Source organism: Adiantum capillus-veneris, unplaced genomic scaffold, assembly GCF_014529385.1.
Source record: "Adiantum capillus-veneris isolate H3 unplaced genomic scaffold, ASM1452938v2 Hic_scaffold_701, whole genome shotgun sequence".
In the NCBI taxonomy this organism is placed as follows: domain Eukaryota; kingdom Viridiplantae; phylum Streptophyta; class Polypodiopsida; order Polypodiales; family Pteridaceae; genus Adiantum; species Adiantum capillus-veneris.
In genome coordinates this window covers 12,294-28,110 of record NW_028221715.1, presented here as the reverse complement: position 1 = coordinate 28,110, position 15,817 = coordinate 12,294, and the positions used below count along the sequence as shown (strand labels likewise).

Below are 15,817 nucleotides of genomic sequence, written 5' to 3'. Positions count from 1 at the left end.
TTTCTTGTTCAAACTCGATTTTGCCGAAATTTTATACATTGGAATCACTTCTCCGTAATCACTTCTACTCCAATGTTCAAGACCAAATTGATTGTATTCAAAGAAATGAGAAAATTTTTACTAAAAGAATCTCCTTTTGCGAACGATTTTTAAATTCAATGGAAAAAGATCAACCTACATGGAAGTGGTGGATGATAAAGTGTGGAGAGCATTACTCGACCTTACGTCCCCTTGCAATGAAAGTACTAGCACAATGTGCAACAAACTCAAGTTCAAAGAGAAACTAGAGTTTGTACAAGTATGTTCTTATCACTATTCACAACAGATTATTAGCAGACAGAGAAGAAAATTTAGTGTATATTTTGCAACAGAAAAGATATTGCATCACATCCGAAGTGCTGGCTACAAGGAGGAAATTCCAGTCTGGGTGTATGATTGTCAAAACGAAGACGAAGAAGATTTCATGTTGGTGTATCTCAATGCACGATAGACAAAATAAAAGAGAATCTGATAATAGATGTGGAAGTTGAATTATATGATTTTCAAAAGAAAACGAAGAAGAGTTCAATGTCGGTGTATCTCAATGCAATGTCGGTGTATCTCACATGCACTATAGACAAAATAGAAGAGAATCCGATAGTAGATGTGGAAGTTGAATTAAAAGAAGACCCACAACACTCAGACTCAGAACAAGATAACAACTTCACAAATTCAATATAGCTTGAGAGTAGAATGAAGATTGTGTCAAAAACCATTATGAAAGAGCTTATATTCAACGTGTTTTGATCATATACAATGCTTATAGTAGCGCTTATACATAATCTCTCGATCTCAATTGTTATGCGCAAAACCTTCATCTTTGTCACTAATAGATTTCTAATTGTGCTAGGGGTGTCTTGGTAGACTTACTTGAATTTATACTCATTTGCCATGCCAAACATATAATATATTCCTTGTGAAATATATTGTGTACAGATTGCGCATCGCTTACTATTTTGCATTAAACAAATTAAACGTCATGTCCCATTCAATGATGCCGATGCGGGGTTTATGTGCACGAGTAAAGCCTAACATTATGTGAAAGGGTACAGGTCGCTATGCACTATACTAGCTGAGTGAGCAGCAACACCATCAATTAAAGAGTGTAAGATTGTTGGCATTGCTCAATCATGCTTTGAGTCCATGTAGTTTCTATCTCTAGTAAGTATTGATTTGTTGATGGAGAGACCTTGAGCCATATTGTAGCTTGTGCATGTAGCGTTTGACGCTCTGTGGGTGAATGGCAGGCGGCACATCATGTCCCCCAGGTGCCTCCATTGTAGCATGGAAATATTGTGATCTAGGGAGCCTCAGTGGTAGAGCCAATGCATTTTACAATGGAGCGGTGAAGTGTTTGCATTCCTTGCTCTGTCTAAAAGCTATTAAATTTTGTCTCACTCCCTTCCTTGTAGAATTTTTCTACATATGTAATGTGCTCTGGAAAGAAAGAAATGCCTTTAATGGTGTATATTATGCATACACCAAAAGCGCCTGCTCCAACCCTTGCACCTTCCATCACTACCTCATGGGTAATGCCGATCAGATCAGCACACTTGGCATTTAATGATGTGTGTATGATTTGTGCCGGTGTCGCTGGCATCTAATCGGACACCCATAGCCGCTTGTGCATCTTGGGCCACTTCAATCTCTTGGGTAAGGAAGCTTAGTCTTGAGCTTTCACCCGCTTCATCTTGACTCTTTTGCTCCTCCCATAGTTTGTCACACAACTCTACTTTCGTCATATTGCAGGTGGGACGGAGATCTTCTTTTAAGTCTCTGTAGGTAGACTTTCATATTGCCCAACACTGTCCTGACATTGTGGTGGGGGTCTGATTCTTGGATTCCTGTACTCTTACACTAGTTCAGGCAAACCATAACCGTGACTTGAAGACTTCAAAAAAATATGCACGTTTATATTGATACAAATTAAAAACATTTTCACTTTAACATGCTATGTTTACTCGTGTAAATACAAAAAAAACAAAGTAACTCTTAAGAAAAACCATCCAGATCAGAAATAACGTTAAAAACCTAAAACATTTCAGCTTATTTTGTGATAAACCATAAGACATGAGTTCATATTTTGCATGTTGCACTCTCACACTAGTTCAAACAAAACCATATCTGTGACTTAAAGACTTCAAAAAATTGTGTAAGATTATATTCATTCAAGTTATCATCAATTTCACTTTAAAATGCTATGTTTAATTGTGCAAATTGCAATAAAACAAAGTAACTCTTAACAAAAATCATCCAGAATCAATGGGGACAGGTTAAAAATCCAAAACGTTTCAAAGTATTCTGATAGAACATAAAACATGACTTTATATTTTGCACGTTATCACTTCAAAAAAATTTGATTCAATAGAAGACAGGTGCATTGTGATGTACATATTTCCAATCTCATTTTAGCTCATTTCAAAACAATTGATAGTATACAAAACAACTCATAAATTGTAAAGAACGTCTTTCTCTTTACAAAGATTAAAATGAATGTCTTACATGCAAAATGTGTACATATAACTTTTTTTATATTGAAAGTATATTAGCTATTTGTAGACATAGAGAAATTAACATACTGTGAATATTACTTATGTAAATGTATCATTTAAAATAAAAACGATATTGATGAATAAAAACATTCTTTTGAATATGATTAGATAGTATATATTTTCACAAAAACACTTAAAAAACAACAAATTCAGACAATTCAAACATTTGTATATGAAATACTCTTTCACGGCCATGTTACCAACCAAGTATTTTAAATTAATTATTCTACTTTAAAAAATAACTGCACATGCACATTACAAACTATATGGTGTTTGTACACGGCCGGGTTAACGACTTGAACGCTACGTTTATGCAAAAAAAATGCTTCTAACAAATGACACTCAATTAGCCACGTTACTGATCGAGTGCCACCTGAATCTAAAGAGCAATAATGGCTTGCATACGATTATCATATAGCTGCGTTACCGACCGATGTCCATATGTTCTTTTGGAAAGGGGAAGGGAACTTGACTCACCATAAGGATACTAGAATTGTCACTTTACCGATGTAGTATCTAGAAAGTGAGTCAATACTTACCACAAGGACACCATATTTCCCGTGTCATCAAGGTGATACCCTCATGGTAAGCACTATTATGGAGAATAGCTTACGCACACACTACATTGTGTGGTAAGGTACCTTATGGTACTACGTGCAATACAACAAAAGGCATGCGACCACACAACAACAACAACAACACAACACACACACACCAATACCTAGGTCGTTGTGGTCGGGTACTCCGTTGTTATCGTGCACTACGATGCAGAGCACGCTCCCATACAACCCCCTCTCTCCTCTCGACGTACCTCTACCTCTCTCTCTCTCTCTCTCTCTCTCTCTCTCTTCTCTCTCTCTCTCTCAGTGGCTCAAGAAATAACACCAACGGGCCCAATCGGGGCCCTATATATATTTAGTTGCGGGCCCGTAGGGAAAATTGTTTTGCTCAACGGGCTTTTTGTGTGTTTACAAGTTTCTCTCAACTAGCTTGTTTTTTATCATGTTCAGTGTGATTATGTAAATATACTAATAAGACCTTGTGATTACACAAAAGTTTAGGTAATTATATTAAATCCCTGTATCAAACTCATAGGTCAAATATGACCTATGGGACCAAAATTACATGTGATGTAACATGTATGGGGAGGATAAGTGATTCTCACTGCTCCAAACTTGTGGTGATGAGTGTCGCAGTGGATAGCCCACACTCTAGCTAGGAGAGGAAAGTGTGTAATTCCAAGTCATAGATAAAAGTGAGGAAATCAAGTTTGGATGTGACCAAAAGTTGATCACTAAGTGTGTGGTACTCAAACTCTCAAGATTGCAGCGAGTATAATGTGCACAATAAATTTGACCTTCTCGATTGCCCCAAGTGGAAGCTAACCAAAATGGCTGCGATAGTGCATACCGTTGACAAATTGATAGGATGAATCATATAAGGATGAGTATGGTTTCCTCTTTCAACAAAGAACATGGTTTTGTAATTGAGGGCAATATGGTCGGTGTAATGTATAAAGCATGGTCTATTGAGGCCTATTACGGTCTATGCTTGTCCTTTTGCGAATTTGTCATTCTTTTTAGTCCAATCACTCAAAACAACTTTGACATAAGAGACCCAATCATTTTAGTCTATTAGTTACATTCTTTACATCTCCATCTTTATCCACACGCTTGACCCAATTAGTGCTCCAATCACAAGGCATGCCATGCTCAAGTGCAATGTTGAACATATCACACATCCAATCATGTGTAGATCTCCCATCCATTTAATCCTTTTTGATTCGACACCTTCAAGATCTCCTACTTTGAAGTGACCAACTTTTCAAGGCCACTAAACATATCGTCAATAGTAAAAAAAAGAGAGAGCATACATGGGAGTGAACCATAAAATGCTATTTTAAAGCATTTGGCTACTCGTATAGCTATTTACAACGTGTGTGCATATCCATAAGACTCAATTTACCAAAAACCTCAACCGCTTGTTCTTCTAGTTTCTCTAAAATGTGTGTGCCTTTTCTTGGATTTGAAAAAATGATGCTAGATGTATTTTCTTCTTTTGAATCAATGCCTTGTATGCATGCAAATGACTTTGATAGTTGTCTTTGTCCATAGTTGCATCTATATTTATCAAGGACTTTCGAGCATATTGACATTCTTTTTTAAACCATCTTTTGCGTGATTTACATTTTTTGATACCATGGACATGCTTTATGAAAAGCATTCTTACCTACAAGAGAAAATATATTTCTTGAAAGCTTCCCATTTAGTTTCCAATGGTGCGTCATATTAAAGCTTCAACAATTTCAATATACTTGTTTGAAATCCATACAAAGAGATAACTTCTCTTTCCTTTGTTTGAGATTAGCATACTTGTTTGTTTCTCCACATGTAAGGTCAATATATAAGGTTCATGATTTTATTCGGAGATCTATTGGCCAAGCGAAAGACTCTTCATGTGATACATGATGGCTTTTGAGAGTAGCATATAGTCAATCACACTACTTCCATTGTGTTTTCTATATGTAAATCCATGGTCCCACTCCATAAATCTATAGCATTGGTAATGAGAATACCCGTGCTATTCCATATGTGTAAAAGTAACTTTCTAGAGTGATCCGACTCTTTCTCATCCATTCAAGTACGATCATACAAATGAAATTCATCCAAATCCCTTGAAATGTATGGCATATCAAATTGTTGAGTGTCGTGTCGTAATTTTCTTGTGCGAGCATTTATATTGCCAAAGACATAACATTATCTTTGTTTTTACAATAAGAAATATCCTCCTCTACATCAACAAATTATCGGTCTCTATCCATGCAAGCATAGAAGGGAAAATCATAATGAAGAATATAGCAATTGGCTATAAAAATGATGGGTAATCTTTTTGGTGTCATAACTTACAGTCATGCATAATGTTTGTGCTTGTCATCTTTCACAATTGATACAAATCTTCCCATGTTTTTTTAATCATACATGCTACCCCTCCTTGCCTTCTTCATTGCTTGAGATTCTTTGACCACATCAATGAATTTACATTGTAATCCTCCAATTCATTAATCCTTTGTGTATCATGTTCCAAAGTTTCAACAAGAAGTACATCATCGACTTTTCAATTAATTCATCTATGCTAATTTTTGCATTTCATGGGTATCCATTGAAATTCCAAAAGCATACTTTCAATTGTAACTTGGCCTCAAAGGTCGTGTGTTCCTATTTTTTCAAAGGACTTGCCTCCTCCTTGGGCATGTTTGCTTCATGAAAGATCTCCTTGTTTTTCTTATTCCTACTGTCATATGCCTTGCGACGCAAATTTTGTTTTTAATAGTGAAATCTTCACATAAAACATTTTTTGTCTCTCAAATAAATCCAACTATTATCAAGGATAATCTTTTGTCATCCGGCATGGTATGTACAATTGGCCATTCTATCGAGCAAGGAGCCCCTTGCTTATCCACTTTATGTGCTCCATAAATCATAAAACCTGACATGTCAAAGTGGGTTTGAAGAAATCTTTCATAACAATGGCAAGAGAAAGAGGTGTCTCTAACGTCTCTTCACGAAATTTACTCATAACAATGCTCTTGGAACGTGACCCCCGTTCCTTCAACTCCTCTACATCCACATTCAAACATTTTTTATTTGGGCCATAGCTTTTATGAGAGAGGAATTATGAACCACATTGCTACCACATCCATCAGTACAAGATTTGTTTGTGTATACATTTTTTATGTCCATACATCACGGCACTCATGGTGTCAAATTTCTCCTCTTTCAATACATGGTCACACTCCATTTTGCTCATGCTCTTCTTCAAAGCATTTGCGTCTATAAAAAATCATTTGCATTCTTTGACTTCCTCTCTTCAAGTTGTATTAAACATGTTGTTTGCATCTCAAGTATCATCTTGAGATGCTCATTCTCAAACACAAGAATCCTTAGCATGAAATTCTCTATTGCAAGTGCCTGTAGGTCTTCCCCTGGCTTGTTTACAGTCTCTTGTAAAGGCAAGTACGATATAATCATGGTTTTGGATGTCATTGGTGGAGCGGTTGTGTTCATATCTTCATATTTAGGAGATTTTGAATCAATTTCTACAATGATTATGGACCTTGTTGAAGAACAAGGACCCTTATGGAGTGTCGAAATACATTGTCTGTAAAATAAAAGATGAGAGTCAACTTCTCCGGACCTGTTCAGAGAGAATGCGAGAGAGAGAGAGAGAGAGAGAGAGAGAGTGAGAGAGAGTGAAAAAGAGATAAAGAGACAAAGGGGGAGAGAGAGCAAGAGAGGTATGTAGTGGGCAAAGGACATGGAAGAGAGGAGAGGTATGTAGCGGGCAAAGGACATGGAAGAGAGATTGAAGGGTCTATGACAGGATAGTGAATAAGTTGAAGGGGGGATATGGTGATACATAGTGATAATTTATGAGTGGAGCTTCTCAAAAATCGATAATAGGTGAGCATAATGAGAAAAGTGTGATATTTTTGTAACTCACTCTATCTACAAATAGAAATTATAGTTGTACAACCACCATAAATTCTAATCAACAACCCAATTTACTTCATGGGAAAAGAGGTTTTGTGATCTAAAAAATAAATTCCTTAGCCTTGATTTCACCCAGAGAATTTGCTATTTTCATTGAAATGCAGCACTACATCTACTTTGGAAGCCCACCACAACCAAACAATGAGGAATATATTGCTTTTTTTCCCTTGAAAAGTTGTTTTTAAGCTTTAGGCTCAGGTAAGGATTCTATAAGTTGACAACCATAAGAGTATTGAGTTTTTTTCCAACATACTTTTATGTCTTGCTAGGTTACCAACTTGGTGTTAAGCTAATAAGATGTGCTTTCAATACTTAAAATTCTGTTAGAAAGGTTGTTAGTAGACAGCCATGAATTAACGCAAGTCATTGCCTCCTTTGGTAATTTGGCCCATGGGAGAGTGTCACAGAACCCAAGAAACAGCAAAGCATTCAAAGAATGTGCAAAAGGGACACCAAGTCTAAGAACCTCGTGATCGTATACCAAGAAAACTTTCATCTGGTTCACTGTTTTGGAAAGTGTATCTAAGCTTACAATCATGCTGCTTGAGGATTCAATAATGTCGGTTAATAGCAAACTTAAAAGAAAATTTCCACCTAAAAGCTTGGAAATGTAGTGCAAAAATAGTAAAAATAGATCAAATTTCTAAAGCTTCCTCTTTGAAAAAGCCTAGAAAGGATTTTTGTATGGCTGGCAAATGATTTGGCCCAGACACTGATTAATTGTGATTTAGTTTCTAGGCAACTTACCAAAAGTTTGCTCTAATCATTAATGCACTTTCGAGTGATATTTAATTTTTTGATCCTCCAGAATTGACTGCTGTGTGAGCATATCCATTGATGTTAGACCTTGAATGCATACAGTTGCACCATTTAAAGTGTTCCTTATCATGTTCTTTAGCATGACATTTGAGTGGCTATGCTTAATTTCTGAGTATGCTGTTGAGCCTGACCTCACAAGGCTAATCAAACTCAAAGCATGCAAAAAATGGAGGGATGTTTATTTTTTGAACTTGTAATGTTTAATATCTTATCATCAATCAAAGAGTTGTGCCAGGGTTCTGATATTGACAACTGGCCATTATTGCTGACATCTGACAGGGAAATTTGTCAGCTTCCCTTTATGTGTGAAAGTTATATATTCATCAACACTGGGGGAGCAAGCGTGGCACCCCTAATGTTTACAAGGACTAAGCAAAGCCTGGATGGCTTGCCTTCTGTCTATGATACATCAATTACTTCCTCATCCAAAAACAGTGCATATGGGGCAAATGCACTTTCGCGCCGATCAACCCTTCCTCAACTCGTAGTCCTCCATTTATCCAAGCCATGGTCACCAGCACACTTTCGCGCTGACAAGTCGTAATCCTTCATTTATCCAAGCCATGGTCACCCGTCAAGCAGGGTGAAACCTTGAAACTCCTGAAACGTTTCAGGCGGTGCTGAAAAATCAAACCTGGGCTGCAACACCCCTTATTGAGCCGTTTCAAGCAATAAATTTCTTTTGATTTCTGTACACTGACATCTCGGCCCGACATTTCTTGTCCTCGTTCCTACAGGGTGAAATGTTCGTACCGAAACTCCACGCTTCGTAATGAAACATTTCAGGCCTGAAACATTTCTCACTGACACTAGATTCCAAGCTCATCATGGCGCTTGCCATGATCTTATCCACACTACATTTCTTGAAATGACTTTGATCTTCAATAATCTGCCATTGTCAGTCCAGGAGCTCTAGCCTGGCTCGTTTGATGCTCTATTCTTCAGACTCATGGCCTCAATCAATTCTGCATCCGCATGCATGCAGCCGCAGCATACATGTTTGCCATAAGGACATAAGCTGGCCCATCACCTTTTTCTACTCGTATTGCTTGCTCAAAGGCCCACCTTCCCAAGGTCACATTCCCCCATTTTGCACAGGCACCCAACAAGGCACGCCAAACTGCCGAATCATCAAAAGGAGGCATCTCCTCCACTACTTTAACAGCCTTCTCAAGGTGCCCTGCACGACCAAAAAGATCCACCAAGCAGCTATAGTGCTACATCTGGCATCACGCCGTACTTCTGTTGCATATTCATAAAGTATCCATGTCCATCCTCAACAAGACCAAGGTGGCTACATGCAGCAAGTACGCAAGAAAGAGTCACTCCATCTGGAGAGAGGCCTTCCTGTAGCATGTGCTCAAAACAGATGAGTGCCTCACCCCCTCGTCCCTCTTTGGTATATCCTGCAATTAATGCATTCCAAGCCACCGTGCTCTGACAAGGAAGGTTCTCAAGTGCTTCTCGTGCCTTACCAAGATCGCCCCCTTTACATACATGTCCACAAGAGCAGTACCAAGCACAGCATTCTTTTCTAGAAAACCCTGTGTTGCAATCTCTTCATGAATTTGCTCCCCTTTGTCAATGGCTGCTAGGCTGCCACACGCTTTCAAGATGGAAGCAAACGTTGTTGCATCTGGACAGAGTCCTTCACGGTGCATTTGTTCAAGAGAATGCAGTGCTTGCTCACCTTGTCCCTCTTGGGCATAGCCTATAATAAGGGAATTCCAAGCAACAATGTCACGAGAGGGAAGCCCCTGAAGCACGTGTGCTGCTTTTGTAAGATCACCACACTGCACATACATGGCTACCAGAGCAGTGTCAAGCACAATATCAATTCCGATCAACCCTGCCTGACAACCTGCTCATGAATCTGTGCTCCCCTGTCTAAAGCTTGCAAGATACCACAAGCTTTTACGATCAAAGAGAACGTCACTGCATCTGGAGAGAAGCCCTCATCCTCCATACCTTTGAAACAGTCAAGCGCCTCCTTGCCGTGGCCTTGCTCCAAATAGCCTCCAATAAGAGCATTCCATGAGATGATATCCTTGCAAGGAAGCTCATCATGCACCCGTTGTGCCTTGGCAAGAGCACCGCATTTTGCATACATATCCATCAAAGCAGTGCACAGTACAACATTATCCCCCAACAACCCACGTCTCACAATCATGTCATGGATTTGAGCCCCTCTCTCAAGAGCTCTCGTGGCAGCACATACTTTCAAGATGCATGCAAATGTAAATAGAATCGCGGAAAACATCTTCCCGTTGCATCTCTTCATAACAATCTAGTGCCTTCTCACTCTGACCATGTTGTATGTGGCTGTTATAAGGGAGTTCCAAGAAGTGACATTCCGCACGGGAAGCTTCTCAAAACACTTGTTGTGCCTTTGAGAGTGCACCACACTTAGCATACATATCCACCAACGCAGTGCCAAGAGCAATATTTCTTTTCAAAAGCCCTTTTCTAGCAATCTCATCATGAATTTCTTTACCCTTGTCAATTGCTCCTAGAGTGCCACATGCTTTCAAGATGCTAACTAAGATCATTGCATCTGGAGAAAGCCCCTCATGCTCCATTTGGTGGAGACAATTCAATGCTTGCTTGGCTTGGCCATGTTCGATGTAGCTTGATATTAGTGCACTCCAACTAATTACATCACGAAAAGAGATTTTTTCCAGCACCTGTTGTGCCTTTTCAAGAGAACCACACTTAGCATACATATATACAAGAGCATTTCCTAACACAATATCATTGGCCAACAAGTCTTGTTTAACAACCTCTTCATGAATTTTCTCACCCTTTTCCTTGGCACCCAAGGTACCACATGCTTTTAAAATGCAAGCAAAGGTCATTGCATCTGGGCAAATCCCTTCATGTTGTAATCGATCAAAGCACCCAAGGGCTTGCTCAGCTTGACCCTGTTGCACATACCCGGTGATAGAGAATTCCAGCAAACCAAACCACATCTCGGAAAGGAAGCCCTTCAAGTACAAGACGTGCATTCGAAAGAGCACCACATTTTGCGTACATATCAATCAAAGCAGTGCCAAGCACAACATCTTCCAAGCAACCCTTGCCTTGCAATTTCACTGTGAATTTGTTTCCCCTTGCCGTACACCTTCAGGGTACCACACGCTTTCAAGATACATGCAAAGGTCACTGCATCTGGAAGAAGCCCCTTCTGCTGCATTTGATCGAACAAATACAAGGCGTGTTCACTCTGCCCTTGCCGTACATATCCTGTAATGAGTGAAGTCCAGCATAATACATCTCTGCAGTTATGTATGTCGAAAAGCTCGTTTGCTTTTGCAAGAGCACCACATCTTGCATACATGGAGACTAGCGCATCGGAACAGTGATCAAGAAGCCGATTTTGCAAGATAGCATTATGTACTAGAGTGCCTTCATGCAGGTCTCTCCGTTTGGCACAAGAATGCAACAAACCCACAACTGGGCCACTTGTTGATTCGGGCCATGCACCTGTGAAGGGAGATGGCTGTTCTCAGACATAGCAAGTCCTCTTCGTGTGGGCTCATTATCAGCCCAAGAAACAATGGCGGGCAGGTCATCAATCTCAGGGTTGTGCTTAACCGTGCCGTTGTGGGCACTATGAAAACGCTTCAACCTGTTGCTGTTGTTGTTTAAGGGCTCCCTTCGATGCTTCTCCTCTGAGCATCTTAAACAGATATAACTGGAGATTGCACCGGCCATCAAGAGAAAAGGAAAGGGGCTGTGTGCCACCATCTCTCTAAAAGGCAGCGTTCGGAGAGTATCTGCTGGCTTCAGTTGAAGGTCCGCTTTATTCACGCGACCCGCCTCCGGCGGGTCTCGTTCGCTCTTACCAACATGGCAATATACCCTTTCTTTCTCCTCTTTTTTTTTTTTTTTTTTTTTTTTTGGGGGGGGGGGGGGGGGGCTCACATGAGTGGAGTATGTGCATGTGTACATACATAAGTGTGTCTATGTGTGTGTGTGTGTGTGGGGAGCCCATACCAAGTGCCCATAGACTCAGAATCATGCCCTACTGCCAATCTCACATGGTCTACTGCATCATAATAAAATCAACAAAAAAGAGCACTGTTCTACTAATTTGTGGTCCATGTGCATGCGCATGCGCGCGCACACACACACACACACAGAGAGGGAGAGAGATCACTACACTCTATCAAAAACAAAAATCTGTTGGATGCTTGGTCCATGAAGGTGGGAGAGAGAGAGGGAGAGAGAGATTGGAATTACTGTATTACAACGTTAAAGATGTTGACTTGAATTGACACATAACGTGCACTACGATCTGTGCTCGGAGACAGGTATCGGCCATATTTCACACCCAAAAATTGTCTACGTTCTCTCTTCCTGATGACCACGTGACATGCGATGCCTTTTCGCCTCCGGCCTCCCACTCACCTACTTTTCCATTTTCTCTAGTTGTAGCCATGTGGCCTTGCAGCGAGATGCTCACATAAGCTGAGTGCACTAAGGCGAGAAGTAGGGCAGGGAAGAAGTAACTGGAAAAGGAATGAAGCCAAACACGGGTGGATGGTGCAAGCAGCACACAATTGTGCTAATAGGCAAAAGCTTTGCAAATAGTGGTGATCTTTAGCTCTTGCTGTTGGGATTGCTTAGCTAAGGCGTGCATGTAGCTCAATGCTCACATTACTCCATAGTTTTGTCGGAGAACGTTGCTCTCAACAACTTATAACTTCCTCTTCACGTTGGTTCGACTACACGGGCTCTTCATCTTCCACCCAGAGTCTCTTTGAGACTTTTGTGACCCGATCTCCCAATCGACCAATCTCATGCGAGATAGCTCCATCCTCCACATGGAGTGCCTCAATCCGCTTCTACATAATAGAGTAAATAGATGGTAGAAGCTGCTCCTAGGACAGAAATAAAGTCTACACGCTAACATTCATCAAAATGGATCAAAAGAGACGTCATGAAAATACTTAGCTTTGGCCGTAGAAATGTATGCATATCATGAGAGAGAGAGAGAGAGAGAGAGAGAGAGAGGAGGAGAGAGAGAGAGAGAGAGAGAGGGTCATAATTAGCACAAGCTCATTTTCGCTGGCTACAATCAAAATGTGTTGGAGCCCCAACCTGATCGTTAAAGCCTTTGTTGTGGCCCGCACCATTGCAAACTTTGGCTTCTGAGTGCATACTTGGCATGATGCCCACCATCCATAAAGCTTTGCCTCAAGCTTCCCTCCATAAATAGGCAATGAAATGTAACATTTAATGGTCTAGTAACTTGTGTGTAGCGGAAAATAGCATGAACATAGTGAGCATTTCATTAGAATAACTTCCTAATGAGAATAACAAGAGTGCTTGGGTGGAGAGAGCAACAAAAAGCATAACACCTAGTTAGATAGCATGAACAATACTTCAAAAGAGAGAGAAATTAAGCAATTGACAATAGTTGAGGACCGGATTTGCATGGAGCCGGTCCCCCCTCCAAAAGGCTTTGTATTTGGTTTCTCCCATCAAGAGAGACATTTAACAATACAATTTCTTGTGTTCCTTCAATACTAGCTAGTGCAATGAAGATGGGAACTTCATGCACTACACAAAACACTTATCAAACACAACATCAATTCCCTCACGGTCTCAGACCCACGACCTCACACACCTTCGAAGATGGTGAGAGCTAGCGGGGTATGAGAGTAGATTGAGAGGAAGAAGGAGTATTCTTATGAGAAAGATGTAAATCTCCTCACATAATCACTCATATTAGCATAGCTTAGCTTAGTAATTAGCATGGTAGAGGAGATGGGCATGCATTGAAGCTTGGCTCTTGGTTGGATTTTATCACAAAGCCAAGAGTTGTTGGTGTAGGCCTTCCTTCTCACAAGCTTGGAGTAGGTGATAAGCTTTCCATTAAAGCTTGAGAAGGAGAGAGAGTCTTCTTTACTTCACACATGAGCTAGTGTGAGTGTGTAGGTGATAATGCCTTTGAAAATCAGCCCCCTCTCTCTCTTGGTCGACCCCTCTTGCTATTTTCTCTTGCTAGCATCCTATTGGACCTCCCCAGGCTTAGCCAATGGTAATTAAGCAGCATAAGTGATAACCTTCTGACATGTGTCCCCTTTCCCCTTTTGTGAGAGCTTTAGGTAATTATTTAATTCAACTAAACTCTCATTGGACCCCTTTGCCTCCTGGCCAATAGGAATCAAGCAAGCCATTGGGCTGCTGAATGCTCATTGGTCCCTTGGGAGACTGTCCAATAGTCTTCTAGAGAGCTTAATTCTAATTGGTTCTTTTATTAAGTGTTTTTAAATTGATTAAACTAGATTTACTCTAGCCTAATTCTCATTGGTCCACCTCCAAGGCCATCCAATAGGAATTGGGTACACCTTGTGGGCATCTAGGCTAGGGAGCTGACATGTGTCCCTCATTCCCTTTGTGTAAAGGGAGCTTGTGCGTATGTGTGTGAGTTCCTCTCTCATCCCCTACTTGCAAGGCTCGCCCCCTCCTATGTAGGGATTGCCAAAGACTTTTGGGACACACACAAAGCATCCAATTAACCCAATGTTTGACCTTTGGACACAACCATTTTGGAACCTTAGCATTTTGGAAGTCTTAATGGGCTAAACCTTAGGGTCTTTTAAGCCCATTGTTGCACATGGCTCTTTGACAGATGGCCCCCCCTTTGGAACCCTATTTTCCCTCCTTTGGATCCCTACTGTGGCCGGTCTGCTAGCTTAACCAATATTCTAGCTTTTTCTCCCGTGGCACTTCCCCCATATTAAATGATCAGTTTAACATGAGAAAATCATTTAGGAGAATTAGATATTGATTATTATGACATTACCTCTCTCTTGAAATCATAGTTGTCCTCTACTATGGGGGTAGAGAAGATAAAGCTATTTCATTAGTCCTTTTCTTAGCGGGTAGAGGATCCCTATGTTACCCTACGACATCATTCCACAATGGATGACCAGTCCATTTGGCGCTTGAGAGCCTGAGGCTGTCGCAAGCATGTCTGCACATTAGTCCTATCATCTTCCATAGTAGAGTGACAAGCTCTACTTGGTGTTCGGGAGACGTCGTCTCGTAAACTTGATCTAAGCATGCATACTACTTCATTTTTGTGCACAGTAAAGAAAGAGAGTCTTATAGACAAAAAAATTTGTTCATTTTTTACATTTGTACATTTGCTTACACTTGGGAAGCATTGTAAGCATTAACAAGGTTTAGGTTATCCTTTAACTGTATGCCTTGCATCCATCTAGCATCTCAAAAGGATAATTCTTAAACTTAATAAGATATCATCGGATAGTCTTACCGCCTCTTAGTACCTTGTCTTCATGTCGTGGAGAATGGACTCGGGTTGCAGCACCTCTTCTTGGTCCTCGATCTCCAGCGGGTCTTCAATAGTTGGTTCTTGAGGTGGCTCTCCTTTGTAAGGCTTTAATAGGCTCACAGGGAAAGCATTGTGTATGAACCAATGATTAGGCAACTTGAGTTGATAGGCCATTCATTGATTGGCCTAAGAATCTAGAAGGGACCGTAGTACCTTTTTGCTAACTTAGCATAGTACTTTTGGTGTCCCGTAGGATTCTTGTTCGTCGTGTGTCTTAATCGAGCCTTTGGAAATTTGAGTAAGGCCCAATCATTTTCTTTAAAGGCTTGGGCTCTTCTGTGCTTGTCAGTAGTAGCCTTTTGCCTTTGTTGTGAGATAGAGATAGCATCCTTAATCTTTTGGAAAGATTCTTGTAGGTCTCGACTATACTCATCTGCAACGAAGATCTTCTCGTGTACCTTAAGTAGCAAGGGACTTTTTGATCTTCCCTCAATTACCTCAAAAGGTGCTTTTCTCGTAGAAGTATGTACAATGTTATTGTAGGCATACTC

At 40.4% G+C, this 15,817-nt stretch overlaps 2 protein-coding genes and 1 pseudogene across 2 annotated transcripts; all 3 read right to left on the bottom strand.

Annotated features, from left to right (window-relative positions):
* Positions 1–8,197: 8,197 nt before the first annotated feature.
* LOC147416644 (pentatricopeptide repeat-containing protein At2g13600 pseudogene) lies at positions 8,198–10,220 on the bottom strand (annotated as a pseudogene).
* A 109-nt stretch (positions 10,221–10,329) lies between these two features.
* Positions 10,330–11,297, bottom strand: LOC147416643 (pentatricopeptide repeat-containing protein At4g18520, chloroplastic-like). The gene is made up of 3 exons (XM_086508200.1): positions 11,111–11,297; positions 10,925–11,052; positions 10,330–10,881 (listed from the first exon to the last, which is right to left on the bottom strand). The coding sequence occupies exons 1-3, from the start codon at positions 11,295–11,297 to the stop codon at positions 10,330–10,332; spliced, it is 867 nt and encodes a 288-aa protein (XP_086364326.1).
* LOC147416642 (uncharacterized) lies at positions 11,030–11,677 on the bottom strand. Its single transcript, XM_086508201.1, has one exon. It carries the CDS (start codon positions 11,672–11,674, stop codon positions 11,357–11,359), a length of 318 nt encoding a protein of 105 aa, XP_086364327.1. The 5' UTR covers positions 11,675–11,677; the 3' UTR covers positions 11,030–11,356.
* Between the last annotated feature and the right edge of the window lie 4,140 nt (positions 11,678–15,817).

Bases quoted from the DNA above. Each gene is read 5' to 3' on its own strand.
- LOC147416643 (XM_086508200.1), bottom strand. From the start codon at position 11,297: ATGTATGCAAGATGTGGTGCTCTTGCAAAAGCAAACGAGCTTTTCGAC. The intron at 11,053-11,110 runs GTATCTTGAAAG...ACAAATTCACAG, and splicing joins AGATGCAGTGACCTTTGCAT to TGAAATTGCAAGGCAAGGGT. The intron at 10,882-10,924 runs GTTTGGTTTGCT...TATGTGCAACAG, and splicing joins GGCTTCCTTTCCGAGATGTG to GGTCAAGCTGAGCAAGCCCT.
- LOC147416642 (XM_086508201.1), bottom strand. From the start codon at position 11,674: ATGGCCGGTGCAATCTCCAGTTATATCTGTTTAAGATGCTCAGAGGAG.